General features: G+C 47.2%; 1 protein-coding gene across 4 annotated transcripts in view; it reads right to left on the reverse strand.

Moving 5' to 3' along the window:
• LOC139753729 (uncharacterized) overlaps window positions 1-23,977 on the reverse strand; it is a 579,254-nt gene that overhangs the window by 126,152 nt on the left and 429,125 nt on the right. For all 4 annotated transcript variants that reach the window (XM_071670511.1, XM_071670510.1, XM_071670509.1 and 1 more), the window contains one exon: window positions 15,057-15,105. In XM_071670511.1, the coding sequence (XP_071526612.1) occupies window positions 15,057-15,105 (49 nt within the window). The remainder of the gene's footprint in view (window positions 1-15,056; window positions 15,106-23,977) is intronic.

Raw genomic sequence — 23,977 nt, forward strand, 5'->3', positions numbered from 1 at the left:
GCGTCCTGGGAGCCATGTACACATCAGGAAACAATACACATTGCGAATCACACGGGGGGATCGTACGCTACAGGTCGGATCCCAGGGGTCGCTAATGTACATTACTGAGCCGCAACCGTTACGGCCGCCACACACACACACACACACACATACACGGCCGAGAGCCAATACATAACAGAGGCGCAACACAGTAGGTCGTCACACGGTTCAGAGCCGAGGGTGATTCATGATCAACCTACCGATAACATGTTGTATCTATCCTGCGTCTGATTCCAAGACTGTGGCGTGGCTGTGTACAACGGGGTCAGCCTACCCACCATCCCCGTCTGACGCACGCAACACACACACACACACACACACACACACACACACACACACACCGACGCTAAACACACTCCCGCAACAAAAAATTCAGGAACGCCAAAAATAAGGCACATTCTATTCCAGTAAACACTCGATTACTGACTATTATATATATATATATATATATATATACACGGCACATCCACGGCCCTCCGAACTCTATCTTGATACAGAAGGCAAGTTTCATTTCATATACCCCGAGTCATAATTCACCCTATTGATGTTTTTTTGACTAATTACCAAACTTAATGAGCTAGAAACTCTGCCAGGTGATTAATAAGTTTGAAGCAACTAAATGACGTGGCATCAATACAGGAGTTTTCCATAAACGCGAAACTCGACTCAATTAGGATCCCCGAGCGTTACCTTACCAGCGTATGTATCCTGGACGATACTGTAACGGTGTATGTATCCTGGACGATACTGTAGCGGTGTATGTATCCCGGACGATACTGTAGCGGTGTATGTATCCTGGACGATACTGTAACGGTGTATGTATCCTGGACGATACTGCAGCGGTGTATGTATCCTGGACGATACTGCAGCGGTGTATGTAACCTGGACGATACTGCAGCGGTGTATGTATCCTGGACGATACTGCAGCGGTGTATGTAACCTGGACGATACTGTAGCGGTGTATGTATCCTGGACGACACTGTAGCGGTGTATGTATCCTGGACGACACTGTAGCGGTGTATGTACCCTGGACGATACTGTAGCGGTGTATGTATCCTGAGCACTACCTGATAAGTGTATGTATCCTGAACGACACTGTAGCAGTGTATGTATCCTGAACGATACTGTAGCGGTATATGAATCCTGGACGATACTGTAGCGGTGTATGTATCCTGAGCACTACCTTATAAGTGTATGTATCCTGAACGATACTGTATCAGTGTATGTTTCCTGAGCAATACTGCATCAGTGTATGTATCCTGAGCACTACTGCATGTGTATGTATCCTGATCACCACTGCATCAGTGTATGTATCCTGAGCACTACTGCATGTGTATGTATCCTGATCACCACTGCATCAGTGTATGTATCCTGAGCACTACGGCATATGTATGTATCCTGATCACCACTGTATCACTGTATGTTCCCTGAGCACTACTGTATGAGTGTATGTATCCTGAGCATTGCAGTATCAATGTATGTATCCTTAGCACTACAGTATCAGTGTATGTACCCTAAGCACCACTCTATCAGTATGAATCCCGACCATTACTGTACCGGTGTATGTATCCTGAGCACTACTGTATCACTGTATGTATCCTGTGCACTACTGTATCAGTGTATCCTGAGCACTACTGTATCAGTGCATGTACCCTGTTTCTTCTATAGTGATATATAGTGAGTAATAACACTTAAGTATGTATCCTGAGCCCTACTGTATCATTGTTTGTATCCTGAGCACTACTGTATCAGTGTATGTACCCTGTTTCTTCTATAGTGATACACAGTGAATAATAACACTTAAAGTATGTATCCTGAGCACTACTGTATCAGCGTACGTACCCTGTTTCTTCTATAGTGATACATAGTGAATAATAACACTTAAGTATGTATCCTGAGCACTACTGTATCAGTGTATGTACCCTGTTTCTTCTATAGTGATACATAGTGAATAATAACACTTAAGTATGTATCCTGAGCACTACTGTATTAGTGTATGTACCCTGTTTCTTCTATAGTGATACATAGTGAATAATAACACTTAAGTACGTATCTTGGGTCCTCCTACGTATCCCACTTTAAGCGAGTCAGGTGCAACGAAGCGGTCATTACCACGTCTAGTGTCCTTACCTCACCGATGACACACACCTTACCCCTTAACCTATAGAACCCCCTTCACCCATACACCCCCCATCATCCATCACCTGCTACCTCTCACCCCAACCTTCTCCTTCTATAACCTCACGCACCAACCATCATCACCAAAACCTCTCCCGATCTAAACCCCACCCCATCCCTCTTACCCAACCTCACCCGACCATAATTCCCGTACCCCCTTCAACCCAACTTAACCCCATCATAATTCTCGAACCCCTTCAACCCAACCTCACCTCATCATAATTCCCGTACCCTCTTCAACCCAACCTAACCCCATCATAATTCTCGTACCTCTTCAACCCAACCTCACCTCATCATAATTCCCGTACCCTCTTCAACCGAACCTAACCCCATCATAATTCTCGTACCTCTTCAACCCAACCTAACCCCATCATAATTCCCGTAACCCCTTCAACCCAACCTCACCTCACCATAATTCCCGTACCCCCTCAACCCAACCTCACCCCACCATAATTTCCGTACCCTCTTCAACCCAACCTAACCTCACCATAATTCCCGTACTCTCTTCAACCCAACCTAACCCCATCATAATTCCCGTACCCTCTTCAACCCAACCTAACCCCATCATAATTCCCGTACCCCCTTCAACCCAACTTAACCCCACCATAATTCCCGTACCTCTTCAACTCAACCTCACAGTGACTCCCATCCAACCCACTAAACCCCGAAGCAGAAATCAACGGCCACAATCTAAACACTTACAAATCGGTGCAGGCCATTGAGGCGAGGTCCGGACACAGGCAACGGGGATAAAGGAAGACAGATGAAGAATAATGCCGTGATAAATGAATAATAATGCCGTGATAAATGCGTGACGGCCCAGGAGGAAAGGTGGAGGGGAGGGGAAGGGGGTGGAAGATGAGCGGGTGGTGGTGTCTGTGTATGGAAGAGGGAGGCAGAGAGGGAATGGAATGGAGTGAGGTCGGGAGGTACATGGTTCTCATGAGGTGACCCAGTGTATGAGTCTCTATGTGGGGAAAGTCAGCACAAGAAAGAGCACGGACTCATGCAGCTATGTGGCCAACGTGAGCACGGACTCATGCAGCTGTGTGGCCAGTGTGAGCACGGACTCATGCAGCTGTGTGGCCAACGTGAGCACGGACTCACGCAGCTGTGTGGCCAGTGTGAGCACGGACTCAGCAGCTGTGTGGCCAGTGTGAGCACGGACTCATGCAGCTGTGTGGCCAGTGTGAGCACGGACTCATGCAGCTGTGTGGCCAGTGTGAGCACGAACTCATGCAGCTGTGTGGCCAGTGTGAGCACGGACTCATGCAGCTGTGTGGCCAGTGTGAGCACGGACTCATGCAGCTGTGTGGCCAGTGTGAGCACGGACCCACAGAGCTGTGTGGCCAGTGTGAGCACGGAACTGTGTGGCCAGTGTGAGCACGGAAGTGTGTGGCCTGTGTGAGCACGGACCCACGGAGCTGTGTGACCAGCGTGAGCACGGATCCACGGAACTGTGTGGCCAGCGTGAGCACGGACCCACGGAGCTGTGTGGCCAGCGTGAGCACGGACTCAGGGAGGTTTATATGTAAGCCACTGAGAAAAAGGGGCAGTAGTAAGAGTGGAGCTGAGAACAAGGTCGAGAAGTGAGCAAAATTTTTTTTTTTTTGTTATTTGCAAACCTTAATGACAAAAGTGTGACTGGGAAAGGCGAGACGGCGTACTAATACAGTGGGTTAGTGTGGATGCGAGAAGGTGAATATATAGTGAGTAGGCACAGAGGAAGGGGGGGCAGAAGAGGGAGGCGGGAGTGCGGCATAATCTGGAAGTGTGGCAGGCGAGAGGGGCGTAAGCGGAGGCAAGATGACTGTTTTGATAACTGGCCCATAATAAATACTCAGGTATTTTTTTAGGCCGCCTCATTTGGGCCTGGAGCCGATGAGTAATAATTTCGACAATCCATTTTCCTGGCGGTAAATTATATTCTTCTGCTGTCCTGGAGAGTGATGGAGGGAGGGGGTGGTGCAGGAGAGGAGATGGAAGAGGGAAAGAGAAAGGGCCGCCTTGGTGTTAAGTGTGGGCGGTTGCAAGACGTCTGTGTGGGAGAGGAGGGAGTGAGACTGAGAGTTTGGCCACGGAAAGTTACCTTCGGGCAATGGAACAGTGGTGAGAAGTGGGTGGAACAGTGGTGGGAAGTGGGTGGAACAGTGGTGGGAAGTGGGTTAGGGTGAGGATGGGGGTGGGGTTGTCTCAGATCCATGGGTAGATCAGGTACACACAAGCCCAGCTCCTCCAATCACCTATACTCACTGCTCGACCATGGCATGACCAGTATGCTACAGGGAAATAACAGATTTCTCTACATCAATATACGAACGAATCCCACTTTTCCACGAGGCACACAAAGGTGATTCGTACGTTGCTATATTTCACACACATACACACACACACACACACACACACACACACATATATATATACATACATATATACCGAAGGTCAAGGGGTCTTCGCCGCAGCCACACAGACCACAACCCCCCCCCCCCCAAAGACTACACCTACACAAAAAATATACACTCATTAATTACCACACAGAAAAAACACACTCAGGCCGAGATGGACGAACAAATAATTCTTTGTCTCTTTATCAGAGACTTGATAAGGCCCGGTACAAGGCTGCACAACCCCTCCCCTCTCCCCTCCCAGAACCAGCTGATCCGCCTCCATTGGCCGGTGGGATGACACTTCTGATCAAGAGAGAGAGAGAGAGAGAGAGAGAGAGAGAGAGAGAGAGAGAGAGAGAGAGAGAGAGAGAGAGAGGATATGCTTCAACGCTAAGTACCGATCGCCACCTCTTTTTTTTTTTTTTTTCCTATGGTGGTTTGGTAGAGGAGAGAGTCGTGGTTGGCCAATGAAAGGTACAGTTGTGACAGGGTAAAAATAGTTGACGAATGTACAGGTGTGTGTATGGCGTGGGTTTTACAGTGGTGTGTGTGGGTGGCTTGTTGGAGACGTGATTTTTTTTTTTTTTTTTGCCCCTGGCAGACGTGTGTGTGTGTGTGTGTGTGTGTGTGTGTGTGTGTGTGTGTGTGTGTGTGTGTGTGATGTGGTGATGTTATACGTAGGTGTGCGAGAGGATGTTGACCAAGCCTATGCCACACAACATCTCCTCCTACCCCTTACCATCCCACCACTTGCCCCTCTCCTTCCCTTCCACTAGACCACACAAGCCTCTAAATCCTATATACTTGTTCCTATCTTTATTTTTCACGCGATACATGTGATCGTTCGAGTATAAAACAGATTTACATAAGTCAGGATGTGCAGCCATCTCAAACACTGACCAGGTGTAGGGGCCGGGGGGAAGGCAGGTGGGAGGGGGTGAGCTGCCTAATGGCGGGTGTAGGGGAGGCTGTTTAATGGCTGGAATGGGTAGGGGGGAGGAGGAAGAGGAGAGGAGAGAGAGGGAGGGAGAGGGAGATGGAGGTGGGAGAGAAGGGGGTGTGGGGGCTGTGGGGGGGATTGTGTTAGCTCTGGAGAAATTTTTGCCCGTATGGTGAAAACGAAGGAAATGACCAAACCAAATACAGAGGGGCTCGGGGTGTTGGCATATCCCGGGCGCTACCACTAGCCAGACGCGCTCATCCACACACCCCCACCCCGTCCACGCAGACCTTCACCCTACGATCAATCCTTCACCCTACACGTAGCCCTTCACCCTACGAACCCCCTTGTTTACCCTCCATATAAACCTTCACCCTAAGAGAAGGGCAACGCTACGCTAAGCAACGCCAGGGGTCTTCTTGTACCCAGGTAATGTGATGTCGGTGATGTGGGGAGGAAATACAACACCTTGTGTTCGGCTGATGTTAGAGTTGTAATGGTCCAAGACCTGAACCAGGACTCTATACTCTATCTTACCCTCTAGATAACACGAATAGGAAACGGTGGACACAATGCAATTACTCCATCATTAATCCCAAGCGCTTCCTTCTAGTACATAGAAATATATACTAATACTCCACTCTATAAAAGTTATATAACTAACTTATAGAAAAGAGATACACTAAATGCAGATAAGAAGCTATTGTATTTCAGGTTATCTTCACCAGCAAGAAGTATCAGTGGATAAGACACGTAACAACAGTGTGGATCACAGCCGGCCAAACGCACCCACTCACCAAGCCTCGAGCGGCCTAGCCCGACGCCGCTCTAACATTTGCTATCTTTAAGCCTAATATACGAGTGATTAATGATGTAAGACAAATACACTAATTTACGTAAATGGTTACGTGTGTATATATATATATATATATATATATATATATATATATATATATATATATATATATATATATATATATAATGTACATGTATATATAATTTCACCTTAGATCGTCAGCGAGTTTATATATATATATATATATATATATATATATATATATATATATATATATATATATATATATATATATACATATGGGCAAGGGTGACAAAGAAAAAAACGCAATTCCCCTCGCCTATTCATCATGGCGTCATCGTGTTTACACCATACACGCAGGCTGCGGGGTCGAACCCCGGCGGATATACTTAGACAATGAGATACACGAATATATATATATATATATATATATATATATATATATATATATATATATATATATGTATGTATAAAGACGGACCCATGCGGGAGTCCTACACAGAAGGACAATGTTGCGGAAATGACAGTAAAGTGAAGAGAATTCTTTACTTTTTTTATTTCTTTTTTTTTCGGAGGGGGGGGTCATTGTAATGATGAGGGCGATGATAATGATGATGATAATGATGATGATGACACGAGCTCCGGAGCGCCCCCCAAGATTAATTATTTTGATAAGGCATTGCAACCCGCCCCTCTCAGGCTCATTTATTCATATCAGGTGTAATGGTTATATAATAATAGACGCACTGAAAGAAATAAATGACTCGAAATTGCAAAGCTGAATAGATCTCTCTGAACAATACAAATGGCTGCGCAGTCGTCTGGGGGGGGTGTGGGTGGCCGGTGAGGGTTTTAATTCATTATTTTCGCCTCGTGTTTGAAGGAGGATTGCAGCCAACCCTTAACCCCCCCCAGCTGTTACCCGGACGCATGAAGACCAACTTCCAACAAACTCACACTAGAATCGTGAAACCTTTTCTTTTCTTCAAATTTCCCTTCATCGTTAAAGAGAACGTAAACAACGTAGGTCGCTCAGATAAAGCTATCAGAGAATGATTTAGGATTCCCATTCTGGCCTCATAGAAGCGTGTCTGTGTATAGTAAATGTTGCCATATGTATCAGAGCGTGGCCTGTCTTGTGTGCTTAGCGTGCGTCTTGCCATATGGGTGCCAGACGTCACTTAATCAACATGGTGCGGCGGGAGTCTGACCAGGCCGACTTTCCCTTACCCTGGCAGCGACACCGCCACCGCCGCCTCCCTCAGCCACCGCACTACTCCGCACTACCCAACATCATCCACCCATGAATTACACAAATATATCAAAAACTATTCCACAACCACTCTCTCAGGTTCCCGAAATTTCCTATGGGCATAATCCGATGTATTTGCCTTACCCGCTCAGCCGGCAAAATGACTCTTGAGACCGACCGGTCCGAGGGTCGATCTTGGCGTGCGGCGAGACGCTGTTGCTTACATCCCTGGTGACATGAGCGGCTGCCATTGTGTAAGTCTCCATGTTGATATGCCACGATAGGTTATCACTTTCCATTATAATATACCGTTCATAAGCACAGTGTGATAACACTTTTATTACTCTCACTGATTATGAGAACAAAGACCTCAATCCTAGAATACGACTTGAGTGACTGTGAGGAGGTTAGCTGTTCTCTCCCCCCCCGCTCCTTAAACTCAATCCTCCCCTCAGCCCCTCCACACCCCCTCTCCCTCACTCCCTCCATCTCTCCTCTCATCTCTCTCTCTCTCTCTCTCTCTCTCTCTCTCTCTCTCTCTCTCTCTCTCTCTCTCTCTCTCCGCCCGGCGTACGTACAAACATGAATACATATTTAGGCACACACACACAAACTCAGACTTACACGCTCACACCCCACTACTTCCTCCGGGCGGGGGTACAACTCCTCCTGTCCTTGTAACCTGTGCGGGTCAGAATGTGAAATAATATATAATAAAGGTACAGTCTCTTCCCTCATCCCTAGAGTAACCACAGAAAACATCACCGTCACAAGACACATTGTCCTCCAGTAATACTGGGACACTTTACACCAGCGGCGATACAACATTACCGATACTCAAGTCTGGCTTGCCAAGGCTCCCTCGGCCGCCGCTCAACCTACCACAGTCATTCCCTTCTCACATTACTCCGTACTCTCCTCCTCCTCCTCCTTCCCATTCCTCTTCCATTTTCCTCGCCACTAGCCGCATCACATACGTGGCTGACCAACAAGGCGAGTGAACAAGGTGCCGTAACACCTGCCGGAATTAAGATATCCTATATACACTAGGGTTCCCCCTTCCTCCCCTAGCAGTGCCGCCTGGGACCGCTAACCCCATATACTTCCCATCCTCCCCCTGCCCCAGCCCACCAACCACCCCAGCTGTCACTGCCTTCCTCTTCCCTCCATACTCCCCCACTCGCCCTCCTCTGTTTCCACCCTTGGAATGATAACTCTCTCTCTCTCTCTCTCTCTCTCTCTCTCTCTCTCTCTCTCTCTCTCTCTCTCTCTCTCTCTCTCTCTGCGCTAGCCTAGCCTCTCTGGCCGTCTCTCGTCCTAGGTACCTACTCTGCTAAACATTACTCCCTTCTTGCCACAAACACAGCCCTCCCTCCCTCCCTCCCCAACCAACCAACACACTCCCCACATCTATATTCCTCAAAGCCACTGCCTAACGTGCAACATTTAAGCCGAGGTTTCGTTAAGGCAGTTAATTAAATCTTTACTCGTATACGGCGCCCACTGCATCGCTAACCGCTCAGTCGGGTTCCGTCATTAAATGCTATTTCAATCAGCTCTTGCTCAAGTTTCTAAATTGAATATATACTGGGTTCCTCTGACTTATGCTCAACATGCATACCTGATACTACTGAATATTCATCATTATATATATATATATATATATATATATATATATATATATATATATATATATATATATATATATATATATATATATATATGAGGTTACAGCGCAAGGCAAAAAGTCACCTTAGGAACTATATTACTGGGGTTACAGTCTCGTCAAAGAGCTTCTCGCTCGAAATGAGTCCATCACTTCCCTGCTACTGGAAATAGCGCAGCCTTGGAGCTACAAGAGTTTCTGTAAAAGGAATCTACAATTAGCTCCAGTGCCCTTCCAAGAAATGGATCCTAAGCCAGTTATAAACAAGTACAATATAACAATATACATATATACCGTGAAGAATCCAGACACAACATGTATCTAACAGTTGCCTTGATATCTATTATCATATATTATTTTGACGTCTAAATTACTGTTACTCCTCCTGCGGGAGGGACAATGTGAGGTAATTTGTTATGTCCCTGGGCATCACTATCATCTGTCAGCCTCCCTTCTTTGTCAGGCGCTCTGAACCATCATCATCTGTGCTTCCAATGGCTTCGCTCTCCTCTCTCTCTCTGCTCTTGGCTTATATGTGCGTTTGAAAATTAAACGCCGCCTTCACTGTTCGATATTCATTTATTCATTCTTTTCGAGGCTAAGTCGCATGCGTCTTGTTCATGTAAGGAGGGTCAGGAGCGCGAAGTGGGGCCCCGGGTTGTATATAATTCCCTGCATAACGAGAATACATCAGTAAATTACGGGGTTTTACTTGCCACCGCGAGATGAAATTAGTTAGCATGGCTCCCCTGGCCTTGGCTACCCCTCCCCCACCAGCACCACAAGGACCGTCCTAACACCCCTCCCTCGCCGCGTAACACAGTTGCATTTAGTTACCAGCGGCAGCCAAGGCGCTGACAGCAGTGACGGCCGGGTGAAGACAGTGCTACACGAAGAGACAATCACGGCATCCGTAACAGCATATGCAACGACGACGATCAGCTGTACGGACACCAGTAACAGCATAACAACAGCTGTAACAAACAGCGATCGTAAGGGCCCAACGGTCAGCAGTAACGAAAGTCACTGCAGTAACAGCCGAGAGTAACAGTAGTCATGGGAAAATGAAGGCAGAAGGTGACGCTGATACGAGATGAAAAAAACAAAACAAAAAACAGGAACTGTAAAGTCGTTGATGGTGATTAAGAAAGGGACAAAGACGACCCCTGGAGACGACAACGACGACCGGAGGAAACACGACAACAGAAACCGATGAGACGACGTATTCCTCCACAGACGACTCCCATCTGGAAAAAAAAACAAAAGACAAACGACCTCTTCTGAAATAACGGCACAAATGCGAAGGTAAAACATCAGAAGGCAAGTGTGGGAAGGGAAAGGCTTGTAAAATCTCCGGTTCATCACGACGACAGTGTTGCAACGCATGGCCCGAGCAGCGCTGTCTTCACACACACACGCAATAAGCGTTCGGGTAACACGTTCAACTAAGGCACACGAACGCCGGACGAGCGTCGAGATAACAACGACGGTTAACGCATGCGTAAACCACACGCGGAATGTGTTGCACGCACCCAGAGGCACACGTGGGGCAGGCCAAATGGCACGCGCAAATCAAGAGGTTCACTCAAAGGCAAATAACACAAACTAACACCTAAGAGACACACATAACTAAAGGTCACACACACACACACACACACACACACACACACACACACACACACACACACTAAAGATACTCACACGCACACACACACATACACTAAAGATACACGCATACACACACACACACACACACACTCAAGAGAGGCATCATCTATGACACACGCACACTCATCCAACACACACACACACACACACACAGACACACACGTTCAACTAACGTTATGAACATGCAACACAAAAGCCAGTCTTGCACACAGGCAACTAATCTTCCACAAGGAGTCAGTCAAGACTCGTAAGAGTCTGGTATTGTCCTTCTCTTACCAGCACACCCGAACCTTTGAGCTCCCTCTTGTTTGGAACGTAAGCGGGCACAACTCTCGTCCACAGCGCAGTCCAAACACCTATTGCCAAATAACCATTAAATATCATGAGGTACATTTTTTTATTAATCACCAATCATTCTGCTAATCAAGCTCTGTCACTGGCCGTAACTCCGACCATTAATCTCTAGCATGTAACCCGTAATTAATAATAAAAATGAAAAATCTATTAAACAATAACAAGGACTAATGAGGGGGCGTGGAGTCTTCCACTCCCCATCCCCCACCCTGATCCTAGGGAAGTTGGGGAGGTATGGTAGGGGGAGGTGAGATGAGGGTGGGGGGATGGGGGAGATGGTGAATGATAGACAGTGAAACACAGTGAAACCAAGGACAACGTTTGTGATATAAACACCAGATAGTGAGAAACAGGATGAGACAGACATACAAGGGTAGGGAGAGTTGGGGGCAGCGGTAGACAGCTGGAAACGTACAGTGATAGGCAAAGAACGGTAAGACATATCAAAGTGACAAGAAAGATTGATGAGAAAGAAGACAGTAGACGGGCACGGATCACAGACAGACAGACAGGCGAGAGAGCGGAGATGGTGGCCGGCTGGCCGCTCGTTCGTCCGTCCCGAGCGCCAGGCACGAATATGATGACCTTCAGATAATCTCTGTATTGCTTCACCCTCTCTTTAATTACTAGCTTTATAGTTACGTCCGGTCAGCTCCATCTGAGCCAACGCCAGGCTCTTGCTCCACGCTGCCCGGGTGGGGCAGGATGGGGAGGAGAGTTGCCGCTTTATGGAGTTCTCCGAACATATAGGTTCTCCCTTGGGTCTGCCCAGGGTGAAGGAGAGTGAACCCCCCTCCCTCGGATGCCGGGGGTTGAGTGTAGTGGCCGGCAACATTATCAAGGTTGGGCCGACACCGGTCTCACAGTCACAATACTTGCGTGGGTAATAAATTCTTCTTTTAAAGCCACTATTAAATCTGCAAGCCAAATATTGCACACACTCGGGCCAGGTTGTTGAAGGGGGTGAGGCAAGGGCCCCCAACATTATCATAATTCATCATAATGGACCTTAGAGAATACTGATGCAAGGATAATTATAACCTGCCATGATTTCATTGACATTGACTAACATTAAGAAGGAAGGAGAAGAAGAAGAAAAAATTCACTGCTTAAGAACTTTAGTGAACTTTTGTTCCCTGCCCGCCCTCAACCTCCTGGCTGACCAAACGCTCTCAACTCGTCCATGTCTACTTGAAATCGGATATTCGCCTGAGGTGATGCCAAATACATTACAATATCCATAGCTGGCAGGACGCCAGGTTCTATAGGCTCCATCCATCAGGGATGGGTGATGGCAATGGAGGCGTCTACGATAACACGGCCAGTCAAGGCGATCAACCATTCCCTCGTTCCGATGGTATTCTTACGGTAGCTTCTTCGTCAGTGTACACACACACACACACACACACACACACACACACATCCCCCTGCGGCGCGATGGCATACGCGCACCTGCCCCCTGAGCCAAGACCCAGCTGGTGCCTTTTGAGAATTATAAAAACGGCGACGTTCAATAGCGATCAGTCAGAGCGGCAGAGGTCGGGGCGGCCAAGCCAGGCAACACCCATCATACCGACATTTATACACACATAACAAAAACGCCAGACGACGCCCACTCGACCAACATTTCAATAATACTGTTGGCAAACACACTTAATGCGGCCATTACAATGCTTCGGCAATTACGTAAAATTACCTGCAACAAAGATCTACGACCGCATCACGAGATACGAATCGAGGGAGAGGAGAAAAAAAAGAGGAAAAAAAGAGGAAAAAAAAGAAAAGATGAAAAAAAAGAATGGAAAGTTATTTCTTTTTACATATTCACAAAATATAATTATAAAGATATTCTAAGAAATTACTTCCCGCAAATTTATATGCACTTCAGAATGTGAGCGTACATTATACACAGAGCAAAGTTCACCTCGCATCTCTCTCTACCACCAACACTGAAAAAAAAAAACTTGTTTAGATAGGCGAAGCGGAGGAATAAACAATTTAGACGATAACAGACAACCTTAGTTTATAATATACAAGTCGGAATTCAGAGTCGTCACTTGAGAACACAGGGTTTGAAGCCTTGCGTCTCCCTTCCCTCCCTCCACCCTCCAACGCACAAACACAAGACACACACACACACACACACACACACACACACACACACACACACTTTGGCTCTTGATAATAAGAGTTCCTTTTTTTCTCTCTCTCTCTCCTACACTGCCTCTCTTATCATAACTAAAATACATTTCCTGAATAGCGAATCAACCAGAGGAGAACAATGACGGATGTATCGAAGTTGTCTCAATGGCGGGCGAGACAATCGGGTGGGCACTCGAGTCACGGCCCGAGAGGGGGTCGTCTCCAGCCAGCCACCTGTTTAAATTACAAGGAAATACCCGAGTCAGGAACTGATAAACAAAACCCAACTTAAGGCGCGGTGTATATATATACGTATTTACCAAGAATGTAAACCCCGGCCCAGGAAAAGGGGGGGGGGGGGCAGGCCATGCCCCCGCGTCCTGACACACATGGCCAAATTCTTCTTTCTTTTTTTTATTCTTCAAGTATGGTTTTCTGTTTCATAAACAATGTGAATCACTCCAGGACACCCAAGTCGTGGAAGGTGGTTCACACGTCGTGTGTTCCTCTGTGTGTGTGTGTGTGTGTGTGTGTGTGAGAGAGTGTGTGTGTGTGTGGACTGATGTGAATGAATCCCCGGTGGCGCTGCCTGTGTGGCAGGGGATAGTCTGTGGTGGTGGTGGTCAACATCAACTCGTGTGTGCAATAGCAGCAGCAGCAGCAGCTTCAGAATTAGTTTTGAGGGATAAAAAAAAAAAATAAAGGGTCAAAGTTTGAAAACAGTCTAACCAAAAATAACCAAAGGTGGTGTGAGGAAGATGCAGGGAGTTACATAACCACTCGCAAGTATGATACACGATCACTCCAAGGTGGATACATAGCCACATCCAGGAGGATACATAGCCACATCCAGAAGGATACGTATCCCATTCCAAGGCGGATACACAAACATTCCAAGGTGGATACATAACCATTCCAAGGAGGATACATACCATTCCAAGAAGGATACATACCCATTCCAAGGTGGATATATATCCATTCCGAGGTGGATACGTACCCAATCCAAGGAGGATACATAAAAGTCACGTGAGCGTTCACCAAAAGTTTGTGAAAACATTTACAGTCAAGTTCATCGGTTGACAAAGGTACAACGTCTTTTCTGGTGAGCACTTAACTGTGAAACAAAATATATGACATCCACAAGCGTCTCTTTCCCACCCTCCCTTCACAGCTACCAGCTCTCGCGGTCACATGCCAATACAAATTTCTAAAAAGAAAACTGCCTTAATGCTCCTGGTGAACCGATTGGACATGAGTTCTGAAGCCATGTCTTCAAAATGATCCTTTAGTTTATCCTATGATTCGGCGGTAACATGGCTGACTGGCCAAAATTTGGCGGGTAAAACTAAGCCAATCCTGGACGAGCACACATGCCGTCTAGGGCACCCATGGGCGTGGCTTGACCCCCGACAACAACGATACAATCCTAGCCGTTGATGGCCTTGCCTTTATGAGGTCAGGTCATAAGGCCAGCCCATCACAACCTGGGGTCGTACCGTCGTGCTCAAGGGTCGTACCGTCGTGCGCAGGGGGGGTTGAATTAACGTTAACCTGAGTAGCTGTGAAAGGCGGGTCTGGGGGGTGTGGCGTGACGTCATATGTCCGAGACTTACCAGCCATTGAGGTTCCCATCCAGTGGTGAGATGACTCCAGCAGCTTGGCCTGTGGAAGAGAGACAAGGATTAGTGGTGAATCATCATGTTATTCAAGTGTGTTGTTAACAATACAATAGGTTAATAAAAGGCCCAGAGATAACGCTGGGGCACAAGAGACAAAATCCGTGGGATAACACAGTTGTCCATGTAAAGAAAACGTATATATATATATATATATATATATATATATATATATATATATATATATATATATATATATATATATATATATAAATATATATATATATATATATATATATATATATATATATATATATATATATATATATATATATATATATATACTATGTCAATGGCTGAAAATGTAATTCCGCTGACATATGTGACTCTAAAACATTTAAGAAAAAGGGATATCTTACAAATTCTGCGCGCCAATTGGACGTCGAGATGAATTACATTTCTGTATTGATAATCATTAACTTCAACTCCATTTACACAGAGCCATTTCCATGACGGTGGATCAAATGGCTGCGGCCTCTCCTCCATCCACTCTCCCTCAACCCACATCCCAGCCTCATACAGTCAAGTGAGCTTCGTGTGGATGCCAGCGCTTACGTAAAGATGGCGTTGGTACTGCGCTCATATAATGATCACCCAAGTCTCTCGTAATCTGCGATAAGCGTCCACAGGGACCTATATCCACTACCGTGCCAACGTGACAACACTCCAAGTCCTTAACATGTGACCACCCTTATTGACACCACTCTCCCAAGACCATACCACGTGACCACCATCACTACGAACACACACACACACACACATATATATATATATATATATATATATATATATATATATATATATATATATATATAATCCCTGTCGAGAGGGGAGAAAGAATACTTCTCACGTGTTCCTTGCGTGTCGTAGAAGGCGACTAAAAGGGGAGGGACCGCGAGGGAGTGGGGGGGGGGGGGGGGGTGAAATCCTTCCCTCCCTTTTTTACTTTCGCCCCCCCCCCCCAAAAAAAAAAGGAACAGAGAAGGGGGGCCAAGTGAGGATAATCCCTCTAAGGCAAAGTCCTCTGTTCTTAACGCTAACTCGCTAACGCGGAAAAAGGCGAATATATATATATATATATATATATATATATATATATATATATATATATATATATATATATATATATATATATATATGTAAATGCTGATAATCTCGAAGAAAAATAAACTGTTGTAGTCTTGGCCACATATTAAATTTTATGACCGGCATGGTACCGTGCCAGACCCGAAAACCGTAAACCAAAAAAAACATTCATGTACCTAAAGCATCTTGACTCCGCCTCTTACATTTGTATCTACTGTTCTGAGTCTTAAGTCTCATTCTCGTCTCTCCCCTGATGATGTAATCACACGAAAGTGAACTTGGGGCTTATCATGATTCATTTTTCCTCATGGTTATCAGCAAATACTAGATCATTCGCATCAATGTGACTTATTGATATAATCATATATATATATATATATATATATATATATATATATATATATATATATATATATATATATATATATATATATATATATATATATATATATATATATATATCAGTTTATCGACCAGCCTCAAGGAAAGGAGGAACAATGGGATGGACTGTGAGCCAACACCCGCGACCATGATTCGAACCTACGCGGGCTCGACCCCAGGCGGCCCGTCAATGCCTCACCGTTAGCAATACTACTACTGCTACTAATAATAATGACAATAATAATTCAAATTATTCAAATTCAAATTATTATCATATTATTATTATTATTATCATTAAGGGGGTAAGACATGATAGTTTTAGAACGAGTGTGAGTGGGAAAACCCTGGAGGCAGTAGAGTGCTCCACGTAGCTGGAAGTGGACGCGGCTGGGGATGGAACTATTGGCAAATGAGCCAGTCATGGGAGCAGATGTGGGAAGTGAGGTTCTCGGTGCCTGATCTCCGAGTGTGTGGAAGGAAGGGCGGCGTCCGTAACGGGAAAGATAAGCATACTGAAAGTAGTCCCGGTAGTGTTGTATGGCTGCGAGCCTTGAGCTCTGGATGCAAAGAAAACTCTGGGGAAGGAGGGGGGGAGGTTATGTGGCGCGCGACTCAGCTGGATCATGGGAGAGAGAGAGAGAGAGAGAGAGAGAGAGAGAGAGAGAGAGAGAGAGAGAGAGAGAGAGAGAGAGAGAGAGAGATTACCAGAAAGAGGCGTGTGGTAGGGACGCGCCTAGTGTGGCCGAGAGGGCCGACCAGGATGTTCCGTAATGGTGTTCTGGGGTTTGGGGAAAATGAGTGAAGACGATGACAAAGAGAATATGCGTGTCGGAAGCGGAGGGAGGGAGGAAGGAAGGGAGAGCGCGATGGGAGGTGGGGTGGATCAAGGAAATGGAAGGATGGAGAAAAGGTGGCTTTGAGGTATCGGGGTCAGAACATTCAGGAGGACGAGAGGCGTGCGCGAAACGAAAAAGAAGTGGAGGGATATGGTGTAGGGGGGGGTCGATGTGCTATTAATACAGTCATCTGTAAGGCTTTGCCGTAGGATGTACACTCTGGTCTCGGTACATTATACATAACAGCTAGAGATTGGACGTATGCAAATGAGACCGTTGTCTGTTCCTGAAGCTACCTGACACAGGGCCAGAGAGAGAGAGAGAGAGAGAGAGAGAGAGAGAGAGAGAGAGAGAGAGAGAGAGAGAGAGAGAGAGAGAGAGAGAGAGAGAATAATAATAATAATGTAGAAATGATTTATTATTGTTATTGTTTGTATAATTATTAGAATGATCATTACTATATTCGGAGACTTTTGCCATCAATCACTGCTGACAGCAAGAGCTCTGTCGAACTTATATCCCCGCTCACTCCTGTAACCCACACCCCCAATGTCTACACCAACTGTGGGTCAAGGAGGAAAGGCCAGGAGGGATGGTGGAAGGCAGATGAAACGGTGTGAGGTGCGGTGGGGAGGGGTCTGATGTGTGGTGTGGGGGAGGGGTCTGATGTGTGGTGTGGGAGAGGGGTCTGATGTGTGGTGTGGGAGAGGGGTCTGATGTGTGGCAGGGAGGGGTCTGATGTGTGGTAGGGAGAGGTCAGAGGTGTGGTAAGGAGGGGTCTGAGTTGTGGTAGAGAGGGGTCTGATGTGTGGTAGGGAGGGGTCTGAGGTGTGGTGAGGAGGGGTCTGAGGTGTGGTGAGGAGGGGTCTGATGTGTGGTAGGGAGGGGTCTGATGTGTGGTAGGGAGGGGTCTGATGTGTGGTAGGGAGGGGTCTGATGTGTGGCAGGGAGGGGTCTGATGTGTGGTAGGGAGGGGTCTGAGGTGTGGTGAGGAGGGGTCTGAGGTATGCTAGGAATATGGGTCTAAGCTGTGGTGGGAGGGGTCTGAAGCGTGGTGGGGAGGGGTCTGATGTGTGGTAGGGAGGGGTCTGATGTGTGGTAGGGACATGAGTCTGAGTTGTGGTAGAGAGGGGCCCGAGGTGTGGTGCAGGTAAGGGTATGAGGTGTGGAAAGGTGAGGTGTCTGAGATGTGGAGGGGGGTAAGGTGTCCGAGGTGTGGTGGGGTGGGAGGGGGACTTTCACAATGTTGCCAGCATTTCCTCTCCGCCACAAAAACCAACTGCCCAGTGACGTCACCAGAGGTCATGCATACACTTCCAAACTTTCTTATAATAATCCCTCAGAGCAGATGTGTCTGGCCGGTACACTACCTGGCCAGTGACGAGGCTAGTGATGTGCCACTGATAGTATGCGTGGTGGTGGTGGTGGTGGTGGTGGTAGTGATGCGTGGTGGTGGTGATAGAGGCGTGGTGGTGGTGGTGATAGTGATGCGTGGTGGTGGTGGTGATAGTGATGCGTGGTGGTGGTGGTGATTGTGATGCGTGGTGGTGGTGATAGTGATGCGTGGTGGTGGTGGTGATTGTGATGCGTGGTGGTGGTGGTGGTGATAGAGGCGTGGTGGTGGTGGTGGTGATAGTGATGCGTGGTGGTGGTGGTGATAGTGATGCGTGGTGGTGGTGGTGACAGTGATGCGTGGTGGAGGTGGTGGTGACAGTGATGCGTGGTGGTGGTGGTGATAGAGGCGTGGTGGTGGCGGTGATAGTGATGCGTGGTGGTGGTGATGATAGTGATGCGTGTTGATGATGATAGTGATGCGTGGTGGTGGTGGTGACAAGGATGCGCGGTGGTGGTGATGAGAGTGATGCGTAGTGGTCATGATCACTGGGATGGTACAGAGATGGTGAAGATGGTGATGATGATGGCTAGCTAGTAATGCCTCTGATGATGATGACAATAATAAAAGGTGATGATATATATAAAAAAAAAAAGAAATTACATCATACCTCTACGAAAAAGCTAACAGCCATTCGAGCGCATTGAGGCCCACGTCACATAACGGCCCAGAAAAGCACCGTGTGTGTTGACATGTTACGTAACGCCACTTACGCAAGCTGGACAAGATACAGCAACGGCCACCCACCTCCTCCCCCCTGTGGGACGACGGCTGAGGCGAGGGAGGGAGGGACAGGTGAAATGATTAATCAGGTGTCTTGATCAGCCAAGATAACATACCATGACCAGAGTCAAGCGATATCTCACCATAGATTACCAGAGCTCAGTTGCCACACCTCACAGCCTCGCCCTATTTACAATACAAATTATGTACCTTCCTCTTATCGTCATCCTGGTATCCAGAGGTGATAAGTCTTATCTCCCATACGGGTTTTAGGAGAAGTACGGCGGGGGGTGGGGGGTGAAGGAGGAGGAGACGGAAGGCGGGCCAAGGGAGCAGAGAGATGAGGGTTATGAGGGAGGGAGGTGAGAGGTACACCCTGGGGGAACGGAACCTGAGGGCAAAGAGTGGGTCCCGTTACTGACCATGATGCAGGCATGACGGGCCTGTAGTTCACCCAGCTGTTCATCCTCTCCTTGAGGCTGGTCGATAAAACGGGTATCTAGCTTAGACTACGGTATCTATCTATCTATCTATCTATCTATATATATTTTTTTCTTTCATACTATTCGCCATTTCCCGCGTTAAGAACAGAGAACTGAGCCTTTGAGGGAATATCCTCACTTGGCCCCCTTCTCTGTTCTTTCTTTTGGAAAAGCAATACCGGGAGGGGAGGATTTCCACAGCCCTGCTCCCTCCCCTTTTAGTCACCTTTTACGACACGCAGGGAATACGTGGGAAGTATTCTTTCTTCCCTATCCCCAGGGATAACATTATATATATATATATATATATATATATATATATATATATATATATATATATATATATATATATATATATATATATATATATATATCGATAAGGAGATGGACGAACAGATTACCTACCCACTCCAGGATAAATATAGCATCCTACGTTCCAGATCTCTTGAGATATTGAGACAGGATAGTCAAGGAGAAGGCTCCTCCCCACCCTGCACTCCCTCCAGCTTATCATCCGACAGGGAAACAACCAGGGAGGGACATGTGTACAGAGCACAGGGAGGGTGTACTGACCGATATGGAAACTGCACAGGGAAAGGATGAATGGAAAACACATCGTGGACTATTAGACGTTACTCTTTGGAGGAAAAAAAAAAAGAAATACGTTCACATTATCAACGTATACACAGGTGAGGCAGGAAGAAAACGACGGGAAAGGAAAAGAAGATGGGAAACAGAGGAGACTGGTAGGATTACTTGCGGCCATCAATTATGATTTTGTTTCCACAGTTATCAAAACTGACAATGGTGGTGCTAAAGACCGCGCAGGAGAGTGTGCAAGACTGGGGCTTACGACGGCGTGTGTAGGAACCAACGGAGAGAGACGCTGATGAGCAATTCCATCCGGTGAGGTTGAGAGTAGAGAGACATTTAGGAGGCGAGAGGCAGTGAGGGAAAGGCAGTGGGAGATGGGGAGGGAAAGACTGTGGGAGATGGGGAGGGAGAGGCAGCGGGAGATGGGGAAGGAGAGGCAATAGGAGATGGGAAGGAAAAGGCAGCGAGATGGGAAGGAAAAGGCAGTGAAAGATGGGGAGGGAAAGACAGCGAGGGATAAAGAGGGAGAAGAAGTGAGGAGTGGAGAAGGAGAGGGAATTGGTGATGGAGAGGCAGCGAAGGGTGGGTAGAGGTGGACAGTGAGAGGCAGTGGGGTGGAGGAGGGTAAGGAGAGAGCGTGTGTGAGAGGAGGGGGTGGGCCAGAATCAGCAGGTGGTAGGCAGGCACGGTAAGCGCCGTGGTCACGGACGCTGGTGGAGGCCGGCGATGCCCTATGTATTGCACGGCTGACAATTTTATGAGCGGCCCGGATTACCGCATCGAACATTGATGGTGACATTTATACTTGTGGGGTGAATGTTGCAGCAAGGCGAGATGGCAACCAGCATCCATCATTGACGACCCCATCCCCTCAACCACCCCACCTCCCCTTCCCCTCCCCCAACACCCCCAGTAGCGACTTGCACACAACGCGGTATTGACGGCCACCCTCATAACACAAGCAATCTCAATTTCCAATTCCATTTGATTCTGCCACTGTCATTCCAAGTATAAATAATTGTGAGTGCAACCGCTGCCAAGGATGGGCCGTGCCGTCAATTTTACACAGCGCGGACGTTCATCAAGTCCTGTGAATAACAACCTGGGCTTCTAATGATGCTGAAACACAGGTGTGGAAGGGGAATCAAGAGGAACGTGTGTAGGGGGAGGGAAAAAAGGAAAGGATGGAGGAAAAGAGAATACGGGAAAGAACAAGAAGGAACAGGGAGATACAAGAGGGATTAGCTTGGGATGGGGGAAGCAGACAAGAAAGGACCTCAAGAACTGAGGATAACTCACACAAAGTAACTCGTCCGCTGAACAGGACTCGCCCTTACCATCATGAGTCACTCTAGACAGTACTCTTCCCTCATACTCCCACCCCCTCCTCACTCCATCAATGATGAAACCCCCCCACCTCTCTCATCCCTCCTTCCTCAACCACCCTCCCTCCCTCCCATCCCCACGATATCTTGCCTTCCTGACGCACGAAATGACGAAGAGAAGATTAATAAACCAGCACCAACATCTTACCCTGTATACCATGGGATAATGCCGCGCCTCTCCTCTCTTCTCCACCCTTCTGTGACCAACGGGTAGCACTACCGTACGCAGCTGGTCACACCGAACGACCGATAACTGGCTCTGATCGATGGTTACCATCGCAAATAAATAAAATGATAGAAGCAGAGTCATATTGATCGGCAGGAGGATAATTGGATACCGACAGAGGGACCAAATGAAGCCAAGAGCCGCCACCGCCGCCACCGCCGCCGACCATCTACTTCCAGACACGTCGCCAGGTGCCCCTGCTCAGGCGCCGCCCCAAGCCTACCTCATCACCCGGGTAAAGTAATAACTTGAACTGTCTCTTATCTATGACAATGGCGGTTATCGAGGGCCCGTAGCCAGGGACCGCTCTTTTAAGATAACCCACATGATAATACTACACACTACCAGAAACACCACACTAACCACGGTACACACACACACACACACACACACACACACACACACACACACATACACGGCAGAGACAGACAGACAGATGAACACGCAACGCTAAAATTTAAAGGCCAAAATCCCCTACAAAATAAATATGCAGAAGTCCGCCAGGCCGTGTGAGTGTGAACCACCCACGGCCGCCCAATTAAAGGGCATTACTATGATCTAATAGGAATTACTGTTCGCTCCATTAATTAAGTAAGAAAATTACCGCAAAACCCTATTTAGTAAGAAAAAAATATATATAAACACTTGTAATTTCCACGTAGTCCAATCACGAGCTTTGGTAGGTAACAGGAGAGGAACCCACTGTTTATATATGCATGGTAAGGTTCTTAACCAGTTTATACTATACCACCAGCCTAATTAACAGATTCCACTGTGTTCATCAAAACTGACGGCACGTAAGAACACGAGCGACTGTCACCAATCGAAAACAATGCTTAGGGAGAGACCTCGCGAAAATGGTACTCATGACTATGTTCCACATGCAGACCACCATGTTCCATATGTGGACCACCATCTTCCACATGAGGACCACTATATTATACATGCAGACCACCACGTCCCACACAAGGACCATCATATCCCACATGCAGACCACCACGTCCCACATGCGGACCACCATGTTACACATGCGGACCAACATGTTCCAAATGCAGACCACCATCTTCCACATGCATACCACCACGTCCCACCATGTTCCACATGCAGACCACCACGTTCCACATGAGGACCAACACATCCGAGACATCCACGCCAAAATGTGCTCAAAGTCAGCAATAATGAGACTAACCAGGTGCTGACGTGTATGCCATTCCTGGCTTTATTTACGAGTAAACTTTACTGTTGTCGACCCCTGTAAAACCCCTGGAGGAGGAGGAATCGATAATGACCCGATTCTATCAAACCGGTTATTCGAGGATCATTTATATTTTCTTTTACTTTTCCGAATCCAAACGAAATTAATGATCATCGTGTTGTTTACTGATAGACATGACAGTTGTAAATATTTTGTTTGGACGCAGACAACCAGACCTCTGGGTCGGGGGTGAGGGGGGGATAACGTCTCTCTCTCTCTCCCTCTCTCCTGACCACCACCTCGCTGTGTGTGTCCACGGGGTTCAACGTAGCCTACATCACCTCCCCATATACCGGACACGCCCAAACCTCCTCCCCATATACTGAACTGGCCCCACACCCCCTCCCCAAATATTGGTCAGGCTCACATCCCCTTCCCATACATTCGTCAGGCCCAAACCCCTTCCCTTGTAGTGATCAGGGCCACAACCTGTCCCATATATTGGACCAGCCCACATCCCCTCCGCATGTTCTGAGTAGGCCCACACCCCCTCCACA

This window comes from Panulirus ornatus, chromosome 15 (genome assembly GCF_036320965.1).
Source record: "Panulirus ornatus isolate Po-2019 chromosome 15, ASM3632096v1, whole genome shotgun sequence".
Lineage (NCBI taxonomy): Eukaryota > Metazoa > Arthropoda > Malacostraca > Decapoda > Palinuridae > Panulirus > Panulirus ornatus.